A 27348-nucleotide genomic window follows, 5' to 3' on the forward strand; every position below is an offset into this window, starting at 1 on the left:
AAGGATGGTGCCCTCCATTTCGCTTGCGTGGATTAAAAAAAACTCGTGGGAACTCCATAGGCCAAAAGTAGCATAAGTAGTGCCTACGTAACCTATGTAGTACATGTACTATGTTCCTATCAAAGCCTATGTGACTTAGTAATCCGTCCCGGGGATGGACATGGCAGGGTATCTAAGTAGGATGTACCTACCAAACTTCAAAATCACTTAAGAGGGCTCTCTCCGTCACTCGTTTCCACTCTTTTCATACAATCGTAGTTCCAATTTCATTTGAATACTAAGCAACCTAAGTCCATGAAATTTTGCAGACATATTCTAGAAACTAATATCTATGTCTGTGGTTTTCCAGATTTCTGTTAAAATATTCGGTTTCAAAGTTACGCGGTCTTAAAATTTTCATACAAATCTTGGAGCCCCTGTAATTTTAAAACTACATATTTTTAGAAAAATCTAAAACACCACAGACACAGATATTAGTTTCTAGAATATGTCTGCAAAATTTCATGGACTTTGCTTGCTTAATATTCAAATGAAATTGGAACTACGATTGTATGAAACGAGTGGAAACGAGTGACGGAGAGAGCCCTGTTAACTGATGGGCCGTGAAAAGATAGCAAACAAACAGACACACTTTCTCATTAATTATACAATTATAGTTTGGAATTTGGATTATATTTACGTATGTAGTATGATCTATTAATAAAAAATAATAATATATAGGTAGTTAATTGAATGACAAGGAAAAATAACATAAAAATCTTTTCGAGATCCCATTTTTAACGCATAAATGGGCGCTAACACCTAATTTATTGATGCAGAAAATCAAATACGATGGCACAGAGTCGTTGGCTTGGAGTCAAATAAAAATTAATATCGAATTCAAAATTCATATTATTCAAACCTTTTTTACAACTTCCTTGGAAACGGCTATTTATTATTTAGAGCCTCGATAGCTCAACGGTTGAGGAGCGGACTGAATTCCGAAAGGTCGGCGGTATTTATACTTTTTAAAGTTTAAGTTAAAATTACTTAATATTTAATAGCATGTTATAATTAAGTGATTAGTGACAATATTTAGATTATCCACATTCTTCACAACTTCTTAGTTGTGAAAGATAACACTTGGGAAGATAACACTCTGTATTTTCTGAGCTTGATAAATCCTAATTAAATAGTACGTAGTTAATATTGCATTTGTGAAGACAAATACTCAGTGTGAATTTGTGAAACCACCACGAAAACTGAAGGATTAAAGAATAGGGATGATGACTACTAGTTAAATCAACGACTTTTTATCAATCGTCAAAACGCTCGCTTAGTAAGGGAGCAAGTATGAAATGCACTGATGTGACGTCATACACATTTGACGTAATTTGACGTTATTTTTAGTTAAATCGATAATTTAGAATGGTCAGCAAACTTAACAGCTCTCTCCGTCACTCGTTTCATACAATCGTAGTTCCAATTTCATTTGAATATTAAGCAACCAAAGTCCGTGAAATTTTGCAGACATATTCTAGAAACTAATATCTGTGTCTGTGGTGTTTTAGATTTTTCTAAAAATTTGTAGTTTTAAAATTATAGGGGCTTAAAGATTTGTATGTAAATATTTAAGACCGCGTAACTTTGAAACCGTATATTTTAACAGAAATCTGGAAAACCACAGACATAGATATTAGTTTCTAGAATATGTCTGCAAAATTTCATGGACTTTGGTTGCTTAATATTCAAATGAAATTGGAACTACGTTTGTATGAAACGAGTGACGGAGAGAGCCCTCTTAAAACTTACAGCAGACGTGGATTTCGGGAGAGCCTCTGATTAATAATTACTTAGAAATAATAATTTATTTTTGAAATAGACATCATCCCCATTATGAAGAACTAGATAATGCCCGTAACATAAAAATGTATTTCTATTTTTCTACTAAAATTGCAAGATGCCCCGTATTTTACGGGTTACCCTGTATTTCAGGGTATGATAATACACCCGTAATTTCGAAAATGAAATACGGGGTAAATAAAGCTCCCGTATTTTATACAAATTCAGAAAGCAAACTCATATGTTTTGTCCAGTAGAAAGAATATTTTCCTTGTTCGGCAATACATGAACCAATACCCGCGTAGCCGAAACCAACTCAATATCGATATTGTGAAGGCGAAACATAATTTTAAGGTGACATGCAAAGCTTCCTTTACAATTGTTTCACATAATGAAGATCTTTATTAAGCCGTTTCTTCCAACAATAAGTATGAAAAAATATCTATGTAAAGCACTGTCTCCCGTAAAATATCTAAAACCCGTATTTTGATGCTGGTAACCCGTAAATCAAGAAGTGACAGGTGGCAACCCTATTTTCTAGTATGATGATAATCCGTGAGTAGGATCCTGTATCTATTAACATGATGGTGTTTCTACGAAGCTTGTTAGCTTTTGATGAGCCTATAAAACCGCAGCTCGTTAGTCGTTTGCACCGGACACTGCCTGTAATGATTGTCACAGGCTATTCCTAGCGTAAATAATGTCTGACCTTGACTTTGTGCGGGGAAAAATGCACGTGACTGATATCCGGACTACCTATTTATGGGTACCTATAACACGTGTCTACCATTTTATCAATTTATTTTAATCTTTCCTCTCTTTTACCCCTACGGCAAAGTCAGGGGGAAGGGTTATGATTTTAACCGTCTATGTGTATATGTATGTATGTTTCTACTTATGTATGCTTCACTGTAGACATCTACCTAATCATATAACCGTAGCGCCTAAAATATTGAGTGGATTTTAATGTATGAGGTGTCAAGGATATGAGGTGGAAGCCCTTATAATGACGGCTTTTGAGGTATGGACCCTACAAACCTCTAAAATACTCCTGCAAAATCTCAAGTCTTTACATCCAAAACGGTTCGGGCTCTTTATTGATACGACAGTCAGTGAAATTTTCCTTTTATAGATACTAATAATATAATTAATTGATTGGCTTCTATGCCCATTTCCTGTAAACGACAAAATAATTTGAAAGCTGTTTCTACAAAATAATATTCTTAGAATTACATCATAGAGCGTATTTTAGAAACCTTTTGGTAAATAAAAGAAATATACTTACCTCCTTCAATCTAACTCCGACAAATCGACAAAGTATTGCAATGGATGTATATTTTGTAAAGCGGTCACGTAATGGCTTGCGCCACTAAATTTTGCTGTGTCTTTCTAACTCAGACTGACCGGATCATAATATGGTACCGTACGTCTTAACACATCTATCGATTATGCTGGGTGAATTGATCAACTGATCGTCTAAATGTACAATAGGAAAAAGAATCTTTAAATAATATAATATCGTCGCTTTAATTCAGTTCACGATTCACACGGTGCTCAATCAAGATCAAACCGAAAGCTCACAATACTCAGTAGGGCTGTCGTATGCTTTATTTTTTTAAATTACGATTTATTCCCTGAGTGTGTACATGGGAGCCTGCGGTGGGATTTCAAATTTTTAATTTTTCTTATTGTGTTACTAAGATTACCGTTTAGATTACCGATTAGAAGCTGTGATAGCCTAGTGGTTAGAACGTCCACCTCCTAATCGGAGGTCGGGGGTTCGATCCCGGGCACGTCCCACTAACTTTTCAGTTATGTGCGTTTTGAACAATTAAATATCACTTGCTTTAACGGTGAAGGGAAACATCGTGAGGAAATCTGCATGCCTGAGAGTTCTCCATGTTCTCAAAGGTGTGTGAAGTCTGCCAATCCGCATTGGGCCAGCGTGGCAGACTATGGCCTAAACCTTTCTCATTCTGAGAGGAGACCCGTACTCAGTAGTGGAGTGGAAATGGGTTGATCATTCAAGATTACCGATTCAATCTGAAACCTGTGTGAAGGTGCTTCAAGATGGGTTGAGCTGCCATATTGATGCTTATGAGTTTCTAACGAACCCTAGATAAATAAAAGTAGTTTGTTCCAAAAATAGAATATAATGTATTCGGGTTAAAGCGGATATAGAACTTTATTTCTTTTTGGTTCTATTTAGAAGTGAGAAGAATTGGAAATTAGGCACAGAAATAAAATTCTTTGGCGCCGCGTACCGGATTTTTCATACATTTTTGACTACATTTACATTGTTGCCGCTGACTGAGACTTTTTAGTGGAACTTTTTCACACAAACATCAAAAATTTTGATAAGTACAATTCGCAAGTTGTTAACAATATATGTATTAGACTACAGGAAACAAAAAGCTTAATTTGCTATAATCCGCTGAAATACAAATCTGTGTGGTGCAACATGCAGCATGTGATATGCACCGCCCGCCCTCCCTAAACGCGCAGGAAAAGCCAGCCACTAAGCATGTAACCAAGAAAAGTATATTAGTTGGCATTTGCCGAAACACGAATTCTTCAGAACAAAATTGTTAAAAAAACCCTACGGGCCCACCTTTTGGGTTTAGGCATTTCAGGGTTCCGTGCCTCAAAAGGAAAAACGGAACCCTTAGAGGATCACTTGGTTGTTGTTGTAGGCGTGTTGTTTCTTGTGAATTAAGTGTCAAATCATTGTTTACTTACCGAAGTGTCCTCGAATATCTTGTGGTAATTTGGGACGCAGAACGGGGGAGCCGCTGAGAGCTTCCGTATCATTTGGCAAAGGGTCCTGAAATAATATTAACTTGTTTAGAAAACACTAAAATATAGTTAAGAAATTAGTATAGCACATGTCTGTGAACTTAGCAGAAAATACTAATTATTTAAAATCATTTTTTTGTGGTGTAACCACAAATTCATGTTTTTTTGGATTTTTTCCTTTACTTGTGTTCCTTTGTTATAAGATCTACCTACCCGCCCGATTCTAAATAAACGGGAAGTACCCAGGTTTTCTTGACAGACACGACAGATGGACAGACATACAGACAGACAGATAGATAGACCACAGACAAGTGATTCTATAAGGGTATCGGGGAATCAGGAAGCATAAACTTTGGTTGAATGTGACTCCTTGGTTCCCGCGGACTATGGTAAGAACTCTGTTTGTTTGTATTTTTTGTATTATTTTATTTGTTTTTTGGCTGAGTAAAGGATTTTATTATTTACTAGAGGATGCCCGCGACTTCGTCCGCGTGGATTTAGGTTTTAAAGATCCCGTGGGAACTGTTTGATTTTCCGGGATAAAAAGTTGCCTATGTCAATTACAGGGACGCAAGCCTTGGTACCTTTCATACAAATCGGTTAAGCGGATGGATCTTTAGGAATCCCGTGGGAACTCTTTGATTTTCCGGGATAAAAAGTAGCCTATGTCCGTCCCTGGGATATAAACTAACCCTGTACCAAATTTCGTCAGAATCGGTTAAACTGTTGGGCCGTGAAAAGGTAGCAGACAGACAGACAGACAGACACACTTTCACATTTATAATATTAGTATGGATGATATTAATATTTGCAGTATACTCACGGGTAAAAAGGGTTGGTTGGATGAGAAGGTGTTAACTTGAGGACAGCCCTAAACGCCAGCACGTCGCTGCTACTGTTTTGTATAAGATGATCTGGAACAAGCACTTACATCAACATCAACGCGGGGATAGTAGGGTCAGCAACAAAGTTAGGTTTGCACCCGGCCGTAGTCGCTTACCATACCATACCATACCATACTATAGTCTATAGTGGGTGTAAACCACGTGTAAACCATCGATGTATATGGATTAGCCTTTCCCATACAATACAAAAAGTCAAGAGACTTTTGCAAATTCTCTTGACTTTTTGAGCTCGTTTTTTATCTTCGAAGGGCCCATCCATGTACATCGATGGTGTAAACCTAACTTTGACCTGTTTGTACCATAAGATTACAGACGAGCGGCAATTTATTGACGACAGGGGTAACTGCTGCCGTTCGACGTGTTGGTGAATTAGAGGGATGAAACCCTCGGTTTGATCCTAAGAGCTCGGTCACACAGGCTGCGTAAGCGTAGACGTGTATAAGATATAGCATACCGCTTGCGTGGCGTGAACGTTCACGTGGACGTAATGCGTGCAGTTACGTCTACGGGTTCACGCGCGTCACTACGCACATGTCACACGCTGCATACGCAATTGGTGTGAATTGGCCATTAATCGACATCTATCAAATAGGCTGGGGGTGACGTGAAATCATGGAATTAGGAAGTACCTACTTCCGAGATCTATGCGTGAAATCATTAGTAGTCATTTCATAGCCTACCTTGCGTCAAATGAGGATAACATTTGACGCCTGCCAGTGTAATAGAAGCTTTAGATATACTTAAGTACTTATTTTAATTCACTTTATATTTATTTAATTTTTGATTATGTAGTTTTAATTTCGATTTAGTTTATTTTACAGAATTCAATGTAAACGTACCAAATATTATATTTTCATTAATGTGGATTGGCAAAAGGAAACAACAGGTAAATAACCAAAAAAAAAAAACAATTAATCTATGGTTTATTTTTTCAGGCTACAAGATAAATTGGATGATTTACGGCATAAGTCCCCGGCGGGCACAAAGCACTTAACGCTTACAAAAAGTGCGGTGGATATAAGAAAATTGTTACGAAGCAGGTGTCACCATGTTAGGTAAGTATAAGAATTAAGTTTAGCGAAGCACTCAGCTCTAGGCTTATCATATTAGATAGATTTTTTTTTTGCTTGACACTTGACGACAATCATGCTTGAAAAAGCTGATAATAGGTCTAAGTTGGAGCGCGCTTGCCTAGAAGAAGCCTCTACCTTTACCTTGGAGATATTTAGGTTATCCATGGTAGGAAACACGGATACTGTAAGGGCATTCCACACCTTAGTGGTCCGTATCAGAAACTTTGATTTCATCAGATTGGATGTATAAATAAGTGCATGGATTGAAGAGTGGAGCTAGTTTCCTTCGTTCCTTCGCTGACTGACTTTAGTAAACTGTATATTTAATATTTAACACTGGAGGCTAGATAAAGGCAAAAATTTCCTTATAAACTATCTCTCAACAAACTGCGGCGCAGTTTGGCGAGAGATAGTTTATAAGAAAATTTTGGGTCTTTAAATAAATAAATTTAAAAAAAAGATGACCGATGGAACATGGGCCACCCACTACAGGCTTTCTCACGAATGATAAATTGGCATAATTTTCGCACTGAAACAGTGGTACCACTGAGGACATGTTAGTACGCTAGTATAAGCATTTCACGTTCTTTTTAACAGGGCTCTCTCCGTCACTCGTTTCCACTCGTTTCATACAATCGTAGTTCCAATTTCATTTGAATATTAAGCAACCAAAGTCCATGAAATTTTGCAGACATATTCTAGAAACTAATATCTGTGCCTGTAGTGTTTTAGATTTTCCTAAAAAACATGTAGTTTTAAAATTACAGGGGCTCAAAGACTTGTGTGTGAATTTTTAAGACCGCGTAACTTTGAAACCGCAATTTTTTTTTAACGGAAATTTGGAAAACCACAGGCATAGATATTAGTTCCCGGAACGTTTCTACAAAATTCCATTGAGTATGATTGGTTAGTATTCCAATGAGAGACGAACTACGTTTGTGTGGAGCGAGTGACGGAGAGACCCCTCTTAACTCACCGACAAACTGCGGCACAGTTTGGCGAGAGATAGTTTATACGGAACTCCTGTGTCTTTAAATAAAAAATAAATAAAAAAAGATGATTGATGGAACATGGGGCCACCCGCCACAGGCATTCGCGCGGTGATTTTCTCACGAGAGATAAATTGGCATAATTTTCGCACTGAAACAGCGGTACCACTGAGGACATGTTACTAGTACGCTAGCATAAGCAATGGAAAACTATTAAACTCTGATGTCTGTCTGTCTGACCGTCAGTTCAGTATGCCACGAACCTCTAGCTCGTATTAATAGCTCGCTTTTTTATTTGGAATTTGTAGAACGTTAACCCCAAGACCGAATATTGAATTAGTTTAATTAAATTCTCTTTCAGAGAGGATTATATGAAAAGGAACTGAAATTGAAAATATTGTTTTTCTTACCCGAGCATGTGGGATGGCCCCAAAATATCTCTTTGAAGAACATTCAAATATTCGCAGAATATTCTAGAAGTATTTGAAGAACATACCAGCGTGAGTGACCGCGATCACTCACGCTGGTATGTTCGTCCCTAAGGACGTCATTGCAATATGCACTACTGTCTGTTGTGTACTGTCATTAAAGTCATACATTCGTCGTCTACGGCCACTACATCCTACTCGCCGACAGCCAGAAGCCCTCTTCTGTGAAGAGCACTCGAAAATTTGCAGAACACTTAGAACTATTTGAAGAACATACCAGCGTGAGTGATGGCGGCGTCATTAGAATCGTATATTTCGTCGTCTACGGCCACTACGGCATACTCGCCAGCACCCAGAAGCCCTCTTCTTTAAAAAACACTCGAACATACGCAGAACATTCTAGAAGCCCTCGTCTATGATGAGCTCTCGAACATTTGCAGAACACTTAGAATTATTTGAAGAACATACCAGCGTGAGTGATGGCGGCGTCATTAGGATCGTATATTTCGTCGTCTACGGCCACTACGGCATACTCGCCAGCACCCAGAAGCCCTCTTCTTCAAAAAACACTCGAACATACGCAGAACATTCTAGAAGCCCTCGTCTATGATGAGCTCGCGAACATTTGCAGAACATTTAGAAGTATTTGAAGAACATACCAGCGTGAGTGATGGCGGCGTCATTAGGATCGTATATTTCGTCGTCTACGGCCACTACGGCGTACTCGCCGGCAGCCAGAAGCCCTCTTCTTTGGAGGACGTTCACAAAGTCCACCAGCGCAATGTGCTCACCGAGAAACACGTAAACTGTTAAAAAAAAAAAAAAGGAATTTTTGAGTGGTTTATAAACGTACCCCTAATTTTAATTAATGTTTCTGTAGACTACCGATATATCGAGGAATATTGTTATTTCACAAAAACCGGCCAAGTGCGAGTCAGACTCGCGCACTGAGGGTTCCGTGCTCGGGTATTTTTTTCAACATTTTGCACGATAAATCAAAAACTATTATTCATAAAAATAAATAAAAATCTGTTTTAGAATGTACAGGTAAAGCCCTTTCATATGATTCCCCACTTGGTATAGTTATCTTACTTTGAAAATTGAAACACATTTTAATTTTTTTTAAATGGTGTTTTAAAAACCACAAATTCGCGGTTTTCAGATTTATTCCTGTATTTGTGCTATAAGAACTACCTACCTGCTAAATTTCATGATTCTAGGTCAACGGGTAGTACCCTATAGGTTTCTTGACAGACACGACGGACAGACAGACATCGAAGTGATCCTATAAGGGTTCCGTTTTTTCCTTTTGAGGTAGGGAACCCTAAAAAGACCATATATCATTTACCATCATTTCAACCCTAGACCATTCTGGTCTCCTCTCAAAAAGATATAAGCCAGAGTACATCATGTTAGCCAAGTGCGGATTAGCAAACTTCACGCACATTTTAAAACATTATAGGGAACTCTCAGGCATGCAGGTTTCCTCACAATTTTATCTTTCACAACTATATACTATTAACCTACGAATATCTACTAATTAGTGCAATGGTCCAATTTATATGTAACTGCAATAGAGAAGATGAATACCTATACCAAATCAATGACTTTTTATCAAACGTCAAAGTTAAAATTTGCTATCAAGTACTCCCATTCCACTCTGCCGTTGTCGAAGTAATATATATAATATAGTCTATGGCCGTTGTGCATTGTTTTCAACTTGTGTAAAGGTTAGCAAGTTTTTTATAAATAGACTCTTAATAACCTTGATTGTAGGATAAGCACTTGAAGTCATGATTAATTCGCCTAGAATTCTAGTAAGAGAAACGAGTGAAGACTGAAGACCTATAGGTTCTCAGAATTCTTTAAACATTGTACGCTTTCATTTTTTTAATGAATTAACTTGATTTCCACTTAATTCTGATATCTGATCCAGGTTTAACTACCTATTGTCATTAAAATAATCGACGCTCTTGCAAAAGCAAGTAATTTTATTAGAGCCTATTCACACCTAACGTATTGTCAGCCCGAAATTGACTAACAATATTATTATAAAGTAAGTACTAGAGGATGCCCGCGACTCCGTCCGCATGGATTTAGAATTTTAAAGATCCCGTGGGAACTGTTTGATTTTCCGGGATAAAAAGTTGCCTATGTCAATTACAGGGACGCAAGCTACCTCGGTACCAAAATTTCACACAAATCGATTAAGCGGATGGGTTTTTGGGAATCCCGTGGGAAGTCTTTGATTTTCCGGGATAAAAAATAGCCTATGTCCGTGCCCGGGATATAAGCTAAGCCTGTACCACATTTCGTCAGAATCAAAGGTAGCAGACAGACAGACAAACACACTTTCGCATTTATAAAATTAGTATGAATAAAATAATTTGCAGATGAGATCGCAATAGCAGTCAAATGAGACAAACGCAATATTAAAATATTAGGTACCTACCTAGGTACAAGTAGGTACGTCATCAAAACTCAAAAGAATCATCCAAATTAAATCTATTGCTAGAACATCTACCTACTTGTACGGATCAAACAATTCTTTGCAAAGCTTTCTAAAATTATCTTACAAAGGGCAGATAGGTGTGTATTTATAGCCTGGCTTATTATATTATATTATATTATATTATATTATATTTAAAGTATCAAAAACTCTTGAAAAAATGATTTTCGAAAGAATATCTTTCGTCACGTATTAGTTTTTAGGGATCCGTAGAAAAAAAATGAATCCTTATTATAGTTTCTTTTAGTTGTTATGTGTGGTCAGTCATTCAAAAAAATTAAGAATTGTAATTGAAAAGTGAAGTATAAAGCATATTAAGCGTACGTATAGGGATGCTTAACTTTCCAATAAGTGATTTTACTATTTGTTTATTTACAAGGTTTACGAGAAGGCTCAGAATAAATTATTCTATACTAGCTGATGCCCGCGACTTCGTTCGCGTGGATGTAGGTTTTTAAAAATCCCGTGGGAACTCTTTGATTTTCCGGGATAAAAAGTAGCCTATGTGCTAATACAGGGTATGATCTATCTCCATTCTAAATTTCAGCCCAATCCGTCCAGTAGTTTTTGCGTGAAGGAGTAACAAACATACACACACACACATACACACAAACTTTCGCCTTTATAATATGTGTGTTTATATTCAAGTGATCAAATCAAATCAAATTTGATATGATTTGATTTGATTCAAAATGAATTTTGAAAACACCATAGTCTTTAGCAAGTAGCATGGTTACGGAACCCTGTCTCATGTCTCATCTAACCAGTTTTTTCAACATAAATTATGTCTTGGGCACATAGAAACGGGTTATACATATTCTAAAGTATTATAAAAGTTTTACGTCTGTGATCTTACGAAAAGCCGTTAGGTTGCTTCAACATGACTTTGAAACGTCTAAAGGATAAAAGGACGAACAACGATCTTATGAACTAAAAACTAGACTATTTACCTACATAATTATTATACCATATGATTAGTATTCAAACCATTATACTGGGTGCAACCAGAACGCTAGCAAAAAAAATTGGTTGTCTGTAAAGTCGGTTTACTGACGATAGTTGAACGTGACAACAAAGGCCGATTGTGCTTCTTTGTCGCTCGTTCCGCGCTCTCGCTTGCACTTCAAGCCTTACATGGAACGCCTCAGAGCGAGGTAACGCCGCATGAGTCATGTTTTTTCGTGCGTGCAGCCGGCTCTATCGAATTATAAGACGTTGTCACGTCAAAACAAAGATAGGTGATAGTACCTAAGTGATGCTTACTGATAAGATACCATTAAAAAAAAAACTTTTTTTTTTAATCCTGTATTTATTAAAAGTTCACAATATATTTGCAAATAAAACTTGTCATACAAGGAACTTAATTTGCTATGATCCGCCTAACCAAAGAAATCTGTATGGTACAACGTGCAGCATGCGACATGCACCGCCCGCCCTCCCACTGATAAACATGCAGGAAAAGCCAGCCACCAAGCAAGCCACACGCACCACCACCACGCAGCACCACACAAATCCCAAAACCACTCGACGCACGTTTCGCCCCGACACCGGAGCATCCTCAGGAGATGTAGACCTTACAATGCCTACTTGCAAAACTTGTGACTGACGCCAGAGGTCAACGAACGTTCCGTAACACTACACCTCTTCAGGTTCAAGTTGTTTGCCGGGCACTATACTTGCCAAGTGCAAATTGCCATAGTTCGCATACCTTTGAGAAAATTATGGAGAACTCTCAGGCATGCAGGTTTCTTCAAGATATTTTCCTTTACCGTTAAAGCAACTGATATTAAATTGCTTAAAGCGCACGTTTATTTAACTATATAATATGTATGCACGCACAACAGACGGAAACGTGTAAGTGCGGAAACCAGCCCAGAGAGAAGAGAAGATGTATATAGTACAGTATAACTCCGAAAAACTGGAGGAAAAAATGTGTGATTAGGTAATTAACTACATATTTTTAGAAAAATCTAAAACACCACAGGCACAGATATTAGTTTCTAGAATATGTCTGCCAAATTTCATGGACTTTGGTTGCTTAATATTCAAATGAAATTGGAACTACGATTGTATGGAGTAAGTGACGCAGAGAGCCCTGTTAATGGAAAGGAGTCACAACCCTCAGCAATAAAGGAATACGACTATAAAGAAAGGTCTGACGGTCTGAAAGGTCTATATTGTGATTTGAGAAAAGCTTACCTCTAGTCCTCTCAAAGGTCTCGTCGACGATTCGTTCCATATGGGAGATGTGTCGTGGTATGTAATCCGCAAAGCGATGCTCGGCCGTTATTGTAAGCCCGTTGCTCTGAGATAACTCCTGTGGACAACGGACTGTGCTATAAATGACAGGCTAAGTGCGTGTACGTGCCTAATGTACGGTTCCGTAACATACATTGCACTCCTTTTTAGGGTTTCGTACCTCAAAATGAAAATAGGAACCCTTATAGGATCACTTTGTTGTCTGTCTGTCCGTCTGTCTGTCGTGTCTGTCAAGAAAACCTATAACTATGAACTAAAACCTATGAAGTCCCAAGCATCAAATCGTATTTTATATGATTACTATAATATTTTATATGATACCATCTGTAAATCCTGTAAATACTATTGCCTATTTGGATTTGCAGATGGTTCTTACTCATATAGCGATGGTTCAGTCAATATTATATATTATATACTAAGGCATGCTATATTATATTATACAAATTACATAATATATTAGAGTGTGCAGTTCTTATTATGTGATTACGTAGTTTCTGAATAAAATGGCTGTGACACAGACTGACAGGCAGACTGATTGTAAGTTTCTTATTTTACTAAGGTACCCTAAAAACCGGACAAGTCAAAGTTTTTCTTGCACAATCAGTGTTGGGTATAAAAAGAAATTCGTTACCGCAAACTGAAATCACAAGTTGTAACAAAGTTATCTATGAGTTTGACTTCTAGTAGAGCTTGTACCAAGTTTACCCGATTACCCTGGTCGAGTAGGGTTGCCACCCCTATAATGAAATAGCTCTACAAAAAATGAGACCTTTAAATAGACCAGAAATAGGTTACAAAAAGGTTTATAAATCTTACATAGTTAGGTATAAAATTAAGTCGTTTCCCGCTGCCTGTATCTATGTATGTATGTAGTATGAACACGTAGATCTTTTGAACTACACAACAGATTTTAGTGCAGTTTTCATCAATAGATAGAGTGATTCAAGAGGAAAGTTTATATGTAGGTACATAGTTTAAAACTGTTTTGTGTTAATTTGTATGTAGATAACTGTTCAAGGTGTCGGGAGAAATCAAGCAAACTAGACTGAAGGCTTTTATTTAAAATTAACTAATATGTATTTGTATGTATTATAAGGGAAAAGTAAAATAAACTCAACAACTACTCAACTGAAAATTCTTTAACCTATATAGAAAGGTTAGCAAGCAACATGGGTTATATTTTATTTAAAAAAAAATTAGAGATCCTTCATTCATAGAGCAAATGTCGAGACCTTGACAGATGCACTAAATTGTTTTTATTTACTCCTTATTTTGTTTTCTTTTAAACCACAGAATCGCACGTTCACACCAAATGTATATACATAGTTAGATGCAGATTATGAGGGAATATTACGCAGTTTACTCCTTTTCCATACATGTTCAACTTTTCGTACACAATAAATTGACTATTGAATGTAAAAAAACGCAACGCTAATTGAATCTGAATCATGGATGAATGATCTGAAAGGTCATAGGTCTGACAATATACAATTAATTAAATTCCAGTCACGCTTCATCTTATGCGAAGACGTGTCTACTGGCAATAAACTTGCTGACTGTCATGTCAGTGTCAATTTTTCACGTTTTGGCAAGTAAAGCTTACAGAAAGTGCTTACTTGCTGTGTAGTTATTATTCACAAGCTGATACCCGCGACTTCGTTCGCGTAGATATAAGTTTCTAAGACTCCCGTGTTTCCAGGGAAAACGTAGTCTATGTGTTAATCCAGGGTATAATCTATCTCCATTTCAAATTTCAGCCAAATCCGTCCAGTAGTTTTTGCGTGAAAGAGTAACAAACACACACACACACACACACACACACACACACACACACACACACACACACACACACACACATACATATAAACTTTCGCCTTATAACATTAGTGTGATTATACAAGTTAGCCTTTGAGCGGGTTAACCTGGAAGGGGTGTGGCAGTTTTTACTAAACCTAATGTCCTTTTGGATTCTGCACGGTAGGGTGGTCTTCCACTAAACCAGACTAGAGAAAATTTAGAAAGTTCACGCGATACACAAGTGACTTGCCAAAGCTTATTTCTGCAAGTTGTATTGCTAGTTGACATTTACGCTCGCACTTTTCAGGTGGGTAGAGTAAGTAAACAAATAAACATTCAAGAATAAACAAGTAAAATTAATATTAAAACCATAGAGTTGTCAATAAAGGTGCCTGCGCACTTGAACTGAACTGCAGCTGAACTGCGCGTCGCGTCAGCGCCCCGCACGATACTCTCTCTCTAGAATATCGTGCGGGGCGCTGACGCGACGCGCAGTTCGGCTGCAGTTCAGTTCGAGTGCGTGGGCACCTTAAAAGTACTTGGACGCAAGCGAGCTTCATCGTCGGCCCAGTACACACTGTACTCTGTGATACCCACTACTGAGCACGGGTCTATTCTCAGAAAAGAGAGGGGTTTACCTTTAGTCCACCACGGTACCTAAGTGCGGATTCATTCATTCATTCATTCATTTAAATCGTTTAACTGTTCCTAACAGGAAGGTTCACGATGTTTTTGCCTTCACATTAAAGTGATATTTAATTGCTTGAAATGCTCAGTTTGCCGACAAGTTAGAATTTCGAGATCAGCGTATAAGAGCCGACAAAGTTTTTAGCATTGGAGTGGCTACGGAGCCCTACTTTATGCATGCTCTGACACACACTTGATATACCTAGTGGAAATTCCACGCATTGGTACAAAGCGATTTGCTTCCTCGTTTCTTATACGCACTGCTAACATATGCGATGCCATTCTGGCTTTCCATTTTCCCTGTTAGCTCTTATACCTTCAAAAGAAGATTGAATAGGCACTTTCTAGGTAGGCGGCGTCATATCCTACTGTTTGGTGTGATTGCAATCGAGCGCAAGCCCATAGCTAAGTATGATTTTTAAAAAAAAACATTTTTTGACGATATGAGATGAAATTTGGGCCTCTAGTCTATTCAACTCGATTGTAAAAAAAGAATCACAAAAACAAAAGTAACTCATTATTATTTTACAACATTACAGCTTACAAATTAAACAATCCCACGTTTTCCGACTTTTTCAATTTGTTTTTTGAATCAGGCAAAGTTTTATTTTGGTACTAGCCGATGCCCGCGACTTCGCCCGCGTGGATTTAGGTTTGAAATCCCGTGAGAACTCTTTGATTTTCCGGGATAAAAAGTAGCCTATGTGCTAATCCAGGATATTATCTATCTCCATTCCAAATTTCAGCCAAATCCGTCAAATAGTTTTTGCGTGAAGGAGTAACAAACATACACACACACACACACATACAAACTTTCGCCTTTATAATATTAGTGTGATACTTACAACGGTTTATTTTTAGATTTTTACATAGCAACCGTTTTTTTCTTTTATTTAAATTCGAATCATTAGAAAATTCTTTTGTATGGATTTTGTTAAGACTTTTTTCTGTCTACTTGGTAACAAATAAAAACCATATTATTTGATATTGAACGGCTACAAAAAAAAATTGTGACCGTACTTAAATCATTGAACTGTGATAGGCGAATTCCGCATAAGAAATTGAAAACGACAAAAAGTACCTTCTGTGAAGCTGAGCTTTAAGTATTGAAGCTTTAATATGGCGTCGAATCTTGCAAAGAAATAAAAAATAAATTATATAATTTTTCACTCTACCCAAATCATAAATGCTAAATTTTTTGTGTGTTTGTTTGTCGATTTGTATTTCAATCACTCCGCAATGGAGGATCGACGTGATTTTTTGAAGAGTTTCTATTTACAGATTTGCAGGTTATTCAAAGAATCGAACTTCGAAATCGACTTGTACAGTTTTGGAGCTGTAATTTTGAAACTCTTGAAGATTGTTCTTGTTCTATTACTGTTTATATTATTAACAAGGATGTACCAATAATAAATAAATAAAATTGTGATGAAATAATGTTTTTTTTTTTTTTAAATTTAAACTGGCACTCGGGCAGAGGAACGATTGACTGTCTGAATTTGATAGACGATAGTTACTCTTACTTTAATAGCATCCATTAAGCTCACACCAGCCTCGATAGCGAAGGCCTCGAGCAGAGGAACGTCTCACTTTATTGACAGACGATAGTTAGTCTTACTTTGATAGCATCCATCTGTTGTTCAGCCGCTGTGAGCTCATCACCGGCTACGATGGCGAACTTGCTCCACCCGTAGGCCTTGAGCAGAGCAACGACGGACTTGCTGACTTTATGCGCTGGTGGAAGAGTGCGGGCGAAGGTCGAGCCCAGACCGCCCGTCTCTCTGCCTTGGGCTCCTGCACATTTCTGGTAACAAAGACCATTAAATCGATATGAAATACTCATACTGTAAACACTACACTGGTAATAGTCTATTCACAAAGATTTCAAAATAGGTATATGACAGTTATTAATTGAAGTTGATATAATAATAATATATGGTCTCTATGGATATTTAAATAACAAGATGTATTCATGACTGTGTTATTGTATTATTGCATTCCGTAAGGTAAAATTTAGATAGTATTAAGATCTGTAAACTAACCCAAAGCAACAAAGATAATAATTGAATTGAATTGAATTACTATAAGATTAACAAAGGCCTAATATCGACCCAAGTAAATTACAGTCTGGTATAGAAAAAATCATTATCTAGTGGCTACAAGAAAAAAACGTATAGCGAAACCGTATTGCTTTTAGAAAACTTAAGTAAACTGATTTGTTTCGAAAGGGTTTTACAATTTGTAATTATTATGTTATAAACACACATGCGTATATTCACACACACACCACACACACTCATACACACACAAACCACACATAAACCCACACAAACACACACACACTTCTAATCATTTTCATTTTTCAATCTCGGGCTGGTGGTTCACTCGTTTTATCCGAGCCGAACGCGTCGAACGAGTCGAACGAAACGAATTTTAGAATTCTGTGTATGAAATCTCATGAAACCTCGTACACTTCCCCGCGTCGAATCGGAAGCGCGCGAGGTTACATGAGATTTCATATACAGAATTATAACATTCGTTTCGTTCGACTCATTCGACGCGTTCGGCTCGGATAAGTGTGCGTTCACCTTTACACTTACATGGGAAATAAGAGGCAGGTTCCACGCAGCGGCCAGCTTTGCTTCGGTGTGACATGTCCCATCGGGTCCGAAGAACGCTACCACGCCGAGGTCCCGCATTTGTGTCATCACCCTGTATAATTTAGAAATAAACAAACCATCAGCAACGAATCGACGTGATTGTGCATGGCATAGTTTGGGGAGAGTGACATGACTATGTACTCATATAATTCAGTCACCATAATCCAAACTTCGTAGTCGCTCATCGTTCCTCCCTGTGTTGGGGACAATACTTAGAGAAACTTTCAGTTTTTAAGGTTCCGTACCTCAAAAGGAAAAACGGAACCCTTATAGGATCACTTTGTTGTCTGTCTGTTTGTCTGTCTGTCTGTCTGTCCGTCCGTCTGTCCGTCGTGTCTGTCAAGAAACCTATAGGGTACTTTCCGTTGACCTAGAATCATGAAATTTGGCAAGTAGGTAGGTCTTATAGCACAAGTACAGGAATAAATCTGTAAACCACGAATTTGTGCTTACATCATTAAAAAAAATGTGTTTCAATTTTTTTTTTTCAAAGTAAGATAACTATACCAAGTGGGGTATCATATGAAAGGGCTTTATCTGTACATTCTAAAACAGATTTTAGTTTATTTTTCTGTATAATAGTTTTTGAGTTATCGTGCAAAATGTTGGAAAAAATACCCGAGTACGGAACCCTCAGTGCGCGAGTCTGAGTCGCACTTGGCCGGTTTTTTATAAAATTACGAAGGTCTGGCACTCGCTGGCTCTCCCTCTCTATTTGAATAAATGATTTGACTTTGACATTGGGTGCACTAAGAAAGCATTTGAACAAGTCAAAAAGTTTAATTAATAAACTTTTAATCAATCAATTTTAACGATCGATAGTTCAATTAATAAACTTTTATTAATTTCTAAAGGTTCTAATCAATTTTAAACAAGAATCTGACAAGATTTAGCTAACGCAAACTATTTTAATCCAGCGCGGTGTTGGAATGAGTGGATTACAGCAATTGTAACAATGCGAACTGTAACAAATTCAATTATATTATTCCATCTATTTCCATTGTACATAGAAGACGGATGTGGTTTGTCGTTCGCAATGTATTGCAAATAAAACATCTGACTGACGCTAGAGGTAGCGAGAGAAAACGCTGCGTAGATAGATGCCGCTGGGTCAATGCTTCGTTGTAGATAGGGCACTGACTCCGAGTTTTAGCTTATACATTGCGGGTTTGAAAAATATTAAATCAGTACAAAACTATAAGTGGTACCTATAATACATAATATGAGACTGCAATCACACAAACTAGTGAGTGATCATGCGCCTAAGTTAGAGCACGTCTGCTTAATAAAATAATGTCTACTCACTCTTCTTTTGAAGATCCCAATATGGCTGGCGGGGAAAAACGCAAGCCGAAAAAGCGATCCATATTCCTGCAGTGTATATTAAAAACGAAGAAGCGAATCGCTTGTACGAGTCCTTGGAATTTTGACTATGTTATATTTAACTATACCAAGTGGGGTATCATATGAAAGGGCTTTGCCTGTACATTCCAAAACATATTTTTATTTATTTTTATGCATAATAGTTTTTAATTGATCGTACAAAATGTCGGAATAATACCCGAGCGGAACCCTCGGTGCGTCTGACTCGCACTTGACGGGTTTTTTTTCTAATCTATACTAATAAATAAAATTGAAGTGTCTGTCTGTAATTTCGAAATAACTGCCTCATATTAAGCTCATAGGGTTATTTGAACGATACCTTAACTGAATCACACGTTTTTAAAATTTTTGTCTGTCTGTCTGTCTGTCTGTCTGTCTGTCTGTCTGTCTGTCTGTTTGAAAGGGCTAATCTTCGGAACGGCTGAACCGATTTTGACGGGACTTTCACTGACAAGTAGAGGATTGACCAGGGCGTAACATAGGCTACTTTTTTAACCGACTTTCAAAAAAGGAGTTGTGTTTTTTTACCTATTTACACCGAAATCTCCGAGATTTCTGAACCGATTTGCGTAATTTTTTTTTTAATCGATAGAAGAACTTTGCGACATTGTTTCATAAAAAAATAAATCCACGCGAACGAAGTCGCGGGCATCAGCTAGTGAAATATAAATACCTTAAAGAAAGGCTGTCCTTGTCCAGCGGCAGGGTAGGTCTGGGTCTGCCGATATCTGCAGATATAAACCGCAGCTTGAAGCCCGGTAGCAGGTTCGGATCTCGGTTGATGGCCGCCACGGCCAACGGCAGCGCACCTAGGATTGTCTGTGGAGACGAAACTTATATAAAAATTGTGTAGATACTTTTTTATTCAGTTACAAGTTAGCCCTTGACTGCGATCTCACCTGGTGGTAAGTGATGGTGCAGTTTAAGACAGATATAGAGCGCTTTGACCTTGCTCAGACTAAAGACACTGCTAAAACGAGACAGCGTTATACCGCTGGCATAAATCTGTCTCGTTTTAACTGAAACTTATGTCTAAGCAAAGTAAAAGTGCGCTCTATAGATTTGAATCTTAGATGGAAGCGGGCTAACTTGGAAGGGAGATAACAGTTTATTAAATCCTTACCTCTTATTAGTTCTACGTGGTCCATACCGGAATGCTAAGTCGCTTGGTGGCGCGACTTTGCCGATAAAGTGGTAACTAGCCACGACGAAAGCCTCTCACGAGACCAGACCAGAGTCAATTTTAAAATTATGAATTTCCAAATTACCCGTGCCAGGAAATCTGTGCCTGGGGGTTGTCAAGATAGAGAGATATAAACACGTAAATGTGAAAATGTAACTGTCAGGTAGGTACCTTTTCCGCTTCAATGTCAACAAAGTTTGGTACTAATAGACTATATACTTAGCTTATATCCCGGAGATAGATATAGGCTTTTTTTATCTCGGAAAATCAAAGAATTCAAGGTGCCCGGGATTAAACCCGGGGTCTGGTGGGAGGCTTCGGCCGTGGCTAGTAGCAAACTGCCACACCACTAGCAAAGCCGTGCCGCCAAGCGATTTAGCGTTCCGGTACGATGCTGCATAGAAACGAAAGCATGGCTTTGAAGAAAACTGCCGTACCCTTTCCCGGTTAGCTCGGTTCCATCTTAGACTGCATCATCACTTACCACCAGGTGAGATTGCAGTCAAGGGCTAACTTGTATCTAAATAAAAATATTAAAAATAAACCCCCTGCTAGGGTAGGAGGTAGACTTATTAATCACTAGCTGACGCCCGCGACTTCGTCCGCGTGGATTTAGGTTTTTCGGAATCCCGGGAGAACTCTTTATTTTTCCGGGATAAAAATTAGCCTATGTGCTAATCCAGGATATTGTCTATCTCCATTCCGAATTTCAGCCAAATCCGTTCAGTGGTTTTTGCGTGAAGGAGTAACAAACATACACACACACACATACAAACTTTCGCCTTTATAATATTAGTGTGACTAGGCTATCATCACCGCTTGGTTTTTTTTACATGACTGGACTCAATACTGTAACTCGGTCGTTTTAGGTGTTTGTCAACAAATAATAGCGCATTGATATGTAACCAGTAACCACAGTCGATATTACTATGAAATTCAGTTTAGTTGTAAACATTCACGGTCGACCAAATCGTTACGTACGAGTGAATTTGTAATGTAATCATCCGTAAGTAATATTTGTTTGTTACCTGGGTCGGCTTCGAGGAAATCTATTTTTGGAGCTTTTCATACTGTTTGCGACGCATACGACGCATTTTTAGAGGTCCTTAGTAAACAAAGAACCCTTATAGTATTACCATGTCCGTCCGTCTGTCTGACCGTACACTCAGAGACTATTGGTACCTCGGAAGCTATAATTTGGCATAGGTATACATATTTATAATAAGTATAATATGTAACTCCGAAAAGTTGGAGGAAATAACAAGTGTAAATTTATAACACCCCCGACAAGTGAAGGTTCCAGTAACTAGAAAAGAGCTGATAACTTTCAAACGGCTGAACCGATTTTCTTAGATTATAGCTAAAAACACTCTCGATTAAGCCACCTTTCAAACATAAAAAAACTAAATTAAAATCGGTTCATTAGTTTAAGAGCTTACGATGCCACAGACAGATACACAGATACACATCTCAAACTTATAACACATTTGGGTCGGTGTTTAAAAATGGCTACGTAGAAAGAGAAAATCTAGAGATATTAAAGTTTGCATTTGCACAGGAATCTTGTGCAATAAAGGGTTAAAACAAACAAACGGAAGTTCAAACGGAAATTATGATAGACTTAGAACGTTTCCCTCTTGCAAAGAAATGTATTAAAATAACTTCCTCTCAGGGCAAGCAAGCTTTATAGAATTTCGAACTTGGCGGACACGCTGACGCTTGTCTTGATCATCATCATCACCCCATCGCCGGCTCATTGCTCAGCTCAGTTTTTTCGTGCCTTAAGAGGGCTCTCTCCGTCACTCGTTTCATACAATCGTAGTTCCAATTTCATTTGAATATTAAGCAACCAAAGTCCATGAAATTTTGCAGACATATTCTAGAAACTAATATCTGTGTCTTTGGTTGCTTAATATTCAAATGAAATTGGAACTACGATTGTATTAAACGAGTGACGGAGAGAGCCCTGTTAAGTTACCAATTTTGAAAGGCCTGAAGACCCAGACTTTTCAACTAAATGTTTTTAAAACACTGAACGTGTTTGTATGAAGTTGTGGGCATCAAAGTAATACATTATATACTTAATACGTCTTTTATAATATTTCTAACCAAAATTTTCCTTACACAAGTTTCAAACTTCAAGCGATCAATAAATCTCGTGAAAGTATCTTGACGCCACAGTCTCAATATATTTTACTCGGCCGACATATTACTTGTACATTTTCCATTATAAAATTAGCTTACCCACTCTGACTTTACTCAGGTGGAATTTTTTTGAAAATCTTAGTGGGGAGCTTACGTTATTAAACTAAAAAATTAAAATATCTGATATATCAATTCAATAGCCTTCTGTTACAAAACAACACAACAACTAGTGTTTTACAAATCTATCCAGAAATCTCGGAGAAACTGTAGTGCATACATGAAAAACCGGCCAAGTGTGAGTCAGACTCGCGTATCAAGGGTTCCGTACTCCAAGATTTTCTTGACAGACAAGACAGACGGTCAGACGGACAGACAGATAATAAAGTGATCCTATAACGGTTCCGCTTTTTATTTTAAGGTACGAAACCCTAAAAACGGGCTGAATTGAGAACCTCCTTCTTTTTGGGAGTCAGTAAAACACAGTAGTCCATCTACGCTTTACAAAAAATAGCATTAGTAAAATGTATATCAATGATATTGACAGGTACATGAATATCGCAATATTTACTGACTTCCTCAACATTGCTTCACACCTATGCCTTTAAGGCAGGTTTATATTGAGACAATAACTGGCGAAGTGTCGCTGTTACGCCGACCGAAGAACTATGTAGTCAAGTCATGTCTAAAGCATGTGTAAGTCTACGTCTAAAGCCTGCAGTGCAATTCTCGGTTTTCAGATTTATTCCTGTACTTGTGCTATAAGACCTACCTGCCTGCCTTTCATGATTCTAGGTCAACGGGAAGTACCCTATAGGTTTTCTTGACAGACACGACTGACGGACAGTCAGACCGGCAGACAGACAGACAACAAATGATCCTATGAATGAATGATCCTATGAATGAATATTACAGAACCCTAAAAATGATAGGATTTTTTTAAAACATTTCTTGAATTACCACCGATTTTGTGACACGACTGAACGTGTAGCCAACACGTTCAGCCTCGTCACGAACACAATACAATATATCTGGTTATACGAGTGGAAAGCCCCACGGGTCATTGCATATGTAAACAACACGGTCAACTGGCGCCATTCACTGCTGACTGTAATCGTTGGCAAACACTGTCTCAATATAAACTTGCCTTTATTTTCTACATCCAAGAAAGTAATCTATTTTCAGATAACATTCAATCCTTCAAATGATGATCCAATAAATTCTGGAAATCGTAAAATGAGCGAGTAATAAAATGTGTATGAAGGCAAGATTTTATAGATATCTTTCTAAGGTTTATAAATGTGTAAAGTGTGTAAATCTTGCCTGCCAGGTTAGGCCACTAGGCAAGATTGCTATTTTTTAACTAAGTAAATAAAAAAATTTGTAAATACATATTAAATAGGCAATTTAAAAAAAACTTAATCATAAAGTCCACTGGTATTTTTAGCTCGATTTTAAAAAGTCATTTTAGATCAACAAACAAAACGGTTTTAATAAAGGTTCAAGCTAAAAAAACAGCTCCAGACTTTCAATACGAAAGTAATCATTATTCAAGGTTCTCTACGATTTTGTTTACCCCCAGGCTTTCGTAGGCTTATTTTGTAAAATGTTAGCTCCCGAATCCAATTAGAAGGAGCCAAACAGTGTCCTCTAAAATGACCCCCCATTTCGGGTCAATCTGTGTCATTCACCGAGGCAATGTGTCTTTAAGCCTGGGGTATCTTGGTTGATAAGCAAGCTTGGTAAATAAACTGTTTTCATTAAAAACCAAGAAATCAAGGAACCTTATAGTTTCGTCCAGTCTACTCGTATGAGCCATTGAAAAAATCACACTAATATCATAAAGCGAAAGTTTGTATGAGTGTGTGGTTATTTGTTACTCTTTCACGCTAAAACTACTGGACGGATTGGACTGTTTAGAATAAAATAGAATAGAATAGAATAGATTTTTATTCAAATAAACTTTTACAAGTGCTTTTGAATCGTCAAATAATTTGGAATATTATTAATCAATAATTGGAATGGAAATAAATTATACCTACTTCTTGGATTAACACATAATCTACGTTTGTCCTGTAAAATACCTTGATTCCCACGGGATTTTAAACATATATTCACGTAGACGAAGTCGTGTGCATTATCTAGTAAATTATACAAGCTCTGAGGGAGAAATTTAAATTTTCAGCCATATTTTTAACCCCCGACCCAAAAAGTGCTATAAGTTTGACGTGTGTATCTGTGTATCTATGTTTCTGTATATCTGTGTATCTGTCTGTGACATTGTAGCTCTTAAACTAATGAACCGATTTTAATTTAGTTTTTTTTTTTGTTTGAAAGGTGGCTTAATCGAGAGTATTCTTAGCTATAATACAAGAAAATCGGTTCAGCCGTTTGAAAGTTATCAGCTCTTTTCTAGTTACTGTAACCTTCACTTGTCGGGGGTGTTATAAATTTTCAATTTACACTTGTTATTTTATTTATTTATTTTTTATTTATTTAAAACAAACACAACCTCAATGCGGCGGGGAACTTAATTTATAATTATAATATAGTAATTAGAAGAGTCACTACAGTAAACTAACGTGTTGACACAAACCCAAAACACAGGTGGAAAATATTAGATTAGGCATGTTTTCAAAGGAATTGTTTATTTAACAAACAAACATACCGTGATAACTGGAGGATAGGTACTTGTTATTCACTTTATACAGTGAGCGCCGTAATTATAAAATTATTTATTAAATCACTAGAACACGTTGAAAAGCATTTACAATATTTAGCATGTTTTATTTACTTTCGCTTTTATAATGGGGAGTACTCTGAGAATCTGTTTGACCTCATTCCACCCTCCTTTTTCTACAACCGCACCGTACGCCACTGTAAGCAATTTCACTCTCACCATTTGGGTGCCTATAGTGCTATTAGCAGTCTACTACTTTTGAGAGTAATTTGTTAACAGAAAAACTCATAATTTTCATCGATGTATAATTTTTTTTGATCCGATCCGAGACTCGAACCCGGGACCTCATGATCTGTTGTAGAATAGAGCACCAGAGCAATGAGGCAGTAATAAACTTCGTAATAACAAAGATGTAATCATGTAACCCGTTTTGGAATCCAATTAACTAAATGTTGTTTTCTTCTTCTCAATCCTCGCGGAATATAAATGGCCCGATTTCAAGTTATAGTGGGTGGTATATTTTATAGCTTTATAGATGATACTTCTATAGTACAAGTACATTACGCCTCGTTGATATAGTTCTGTTGTGATAGATTAGTTGTTAGGACGTCCGCCTCCTAATCAGAGGTTGAGGGTTCGAACCATGGCACGGACCTTTAAGGTCCTTTTCGGAGTTATGCGCGTTTTAAGTAATTAAATATCACAGTGAAGGAAAACATCGTGAGAGTTCTCCATCATGTTCTCAAAGGTGTGTGTATAAGTGTATTTATTTATGTAATATGTATGTATGTTTATGTAAGCTAATTAAAAATTGTATATGATGTTTTTTTTAATATACCATAACTCCCTTTATAATCTGTCGTACTGCCAGGGGTCACTGGTAGAGATCTTTTATAGAGATAAGTGCTAACCATGTCCACTGTTCCTTTCTTTTTCTCTTTATTGTTACAACTTTCCAGTACAAAAAAAAAAAACAAATTTTATGAATATTGGTAATTTAAATTCTAATTTTAGAAAACCTTTGAGCATTTTAGCAGTATTAAATTTATTAGTGATTCTCTCTAATTGTTATAGTTTTAATCATAATTTGATGTAAATTTAGAGTCTAACAATGGAGCTGGGCATACAGGTCAAAATTGGTTAATAATAATCTTTGGCTATTTCTAATAATTATTGTCTAATTCAGTTGAAATTTTGCGGACACGTGTAATTTGCATGACAATAGATAATAATTATAGTACTATTGAGCGTTTCTGATGATAGACGTGGGAGGTGGGCATTAGAACTCTCTGATGCGTTAGGTATCTCACGAATTTGGAATCATTTGCTTTGTCAAAGTCAAATCCATGTCAAATCAAATCATTTATTCAAAGTAGGCATTATTGTTAGAGTGAACTAAAGTGAGGGAACTCTCGGATTGGCTCTGAATCGACGATATGTCAAATATTAGGCTTTGGTGACGTAATATCAAAAGATATAAGGCTGCTCGAGCTACCTGCGTCAAATGCTAACTAACGAAGAATGTCGAAGCCTCGACGTTTTCTTAGAAGTTCCCTAATTACTGTCGTGAACTGTGCTTTTAGTCCTTTTGATAGTCAGTTGTTGGATTTGTAAAATGATTATATAGTGGTGATAATTAATTACGTAAACTTAAAACTAAAGCTACGGGGTTTGATTTCAGGCGTACTGTACAAAAAATACAATAACGAGAGGCAGGCGATGAAGATGCAAAATTGTCACTGGAGTTGCTTGGTGGTGTATTATAGCAGGATATTCTTGTTAGGATTCATATTTTGTTTTCATGAGAAAGTTGGAAGAAAAAAGAGAAAGTTTCGGATTCCGTATCTCTAGAAAAAAAAGGAACCTTTATAGGATCACTTCGTAGTCTGTCTGTCTCAACTGTCAAGACCGTAAAAGGAATTAAAGAAGGTTAATTCTCGTTGATCTAGAATCGTGAAATTAGGCAGGTAGTAATATCTTATAATCATAATCAAATATTTTATTCAAAGTACACTTTTTGAACATTAAATCATTAA

General features: G+C 37.2%; 1 protein-coding gene and 1 long non-coding RNA gene across 3 annotated transcripts in view; one reads left to right on the forward strand and one right to left on the reverse strand.

The window, feature by feature from the left end:
- Window positions 1-27348, reverse strand: part of LOC123871606 (guanylate cyclase 32E-like) — a 60835-nt gene that overhangs the window by 28916 nt on the left and 4571 nt on the right. Inside the window, exons 2-8 of the mRNA XM_045915501.1 lie at window positions 19981-20126; window positions 17865-17976; window positions 16883-17068; window positions 12721-12838; window positions 8672-8818; window positions 5441-5531; window positions 4561-4645 (exon numbers count right to left, since the gene is read on the reverse strand). Coding sequence (XP_045771457.1) covers window positions 4561-4645; window positions 5441-5531; window positions 8672-8818; window positions 12721-12838; window positions 16883-17068; window positions 17865-17976; window positions 19981-20126 — 885 coding nt within the window. The remainder of the gene's footprint in view (window positions 1-4560; window positions 4646-5440; window positions 5532-8671; window positions 8819-12720; window positions 12839-16882; window positions 17069-17864; window positions 17977-19980; window positions 20127-27348) is intronic.
- On the forward strand, window positions 6160-20311 carry LOC123871633. 2 transcript variants are annotated; one of them, XR_006797296.1, is made up of 2 exons: window positions 6160-6170; window positions 20245-20311. It is a non-coding gene; the product is annotated as an uncharacterized LOC123871633 (long non-coding RNA). The 2 variants fall into 2 exon arrangements; XR_006797295.1 differs by lacking the exon at window positions 6160-6170 and adding an exon at window positions 13441-13451.

The sequence above is a fragment of the Maniola jurtina genome, chromosome 14, assembly GCF_905333055.1.
Source record: "Maniola jurtina chromosome 14, ilManJurt1.1, whole genome shotgun sequence".
Taxonomy (NCBI): domain Eukaryota; kingdom Metazoa; phylum Arthropoda; class Insecta; order Lepidoptera; family Nymphalidae; genus Maniola; species Maniola jurtina.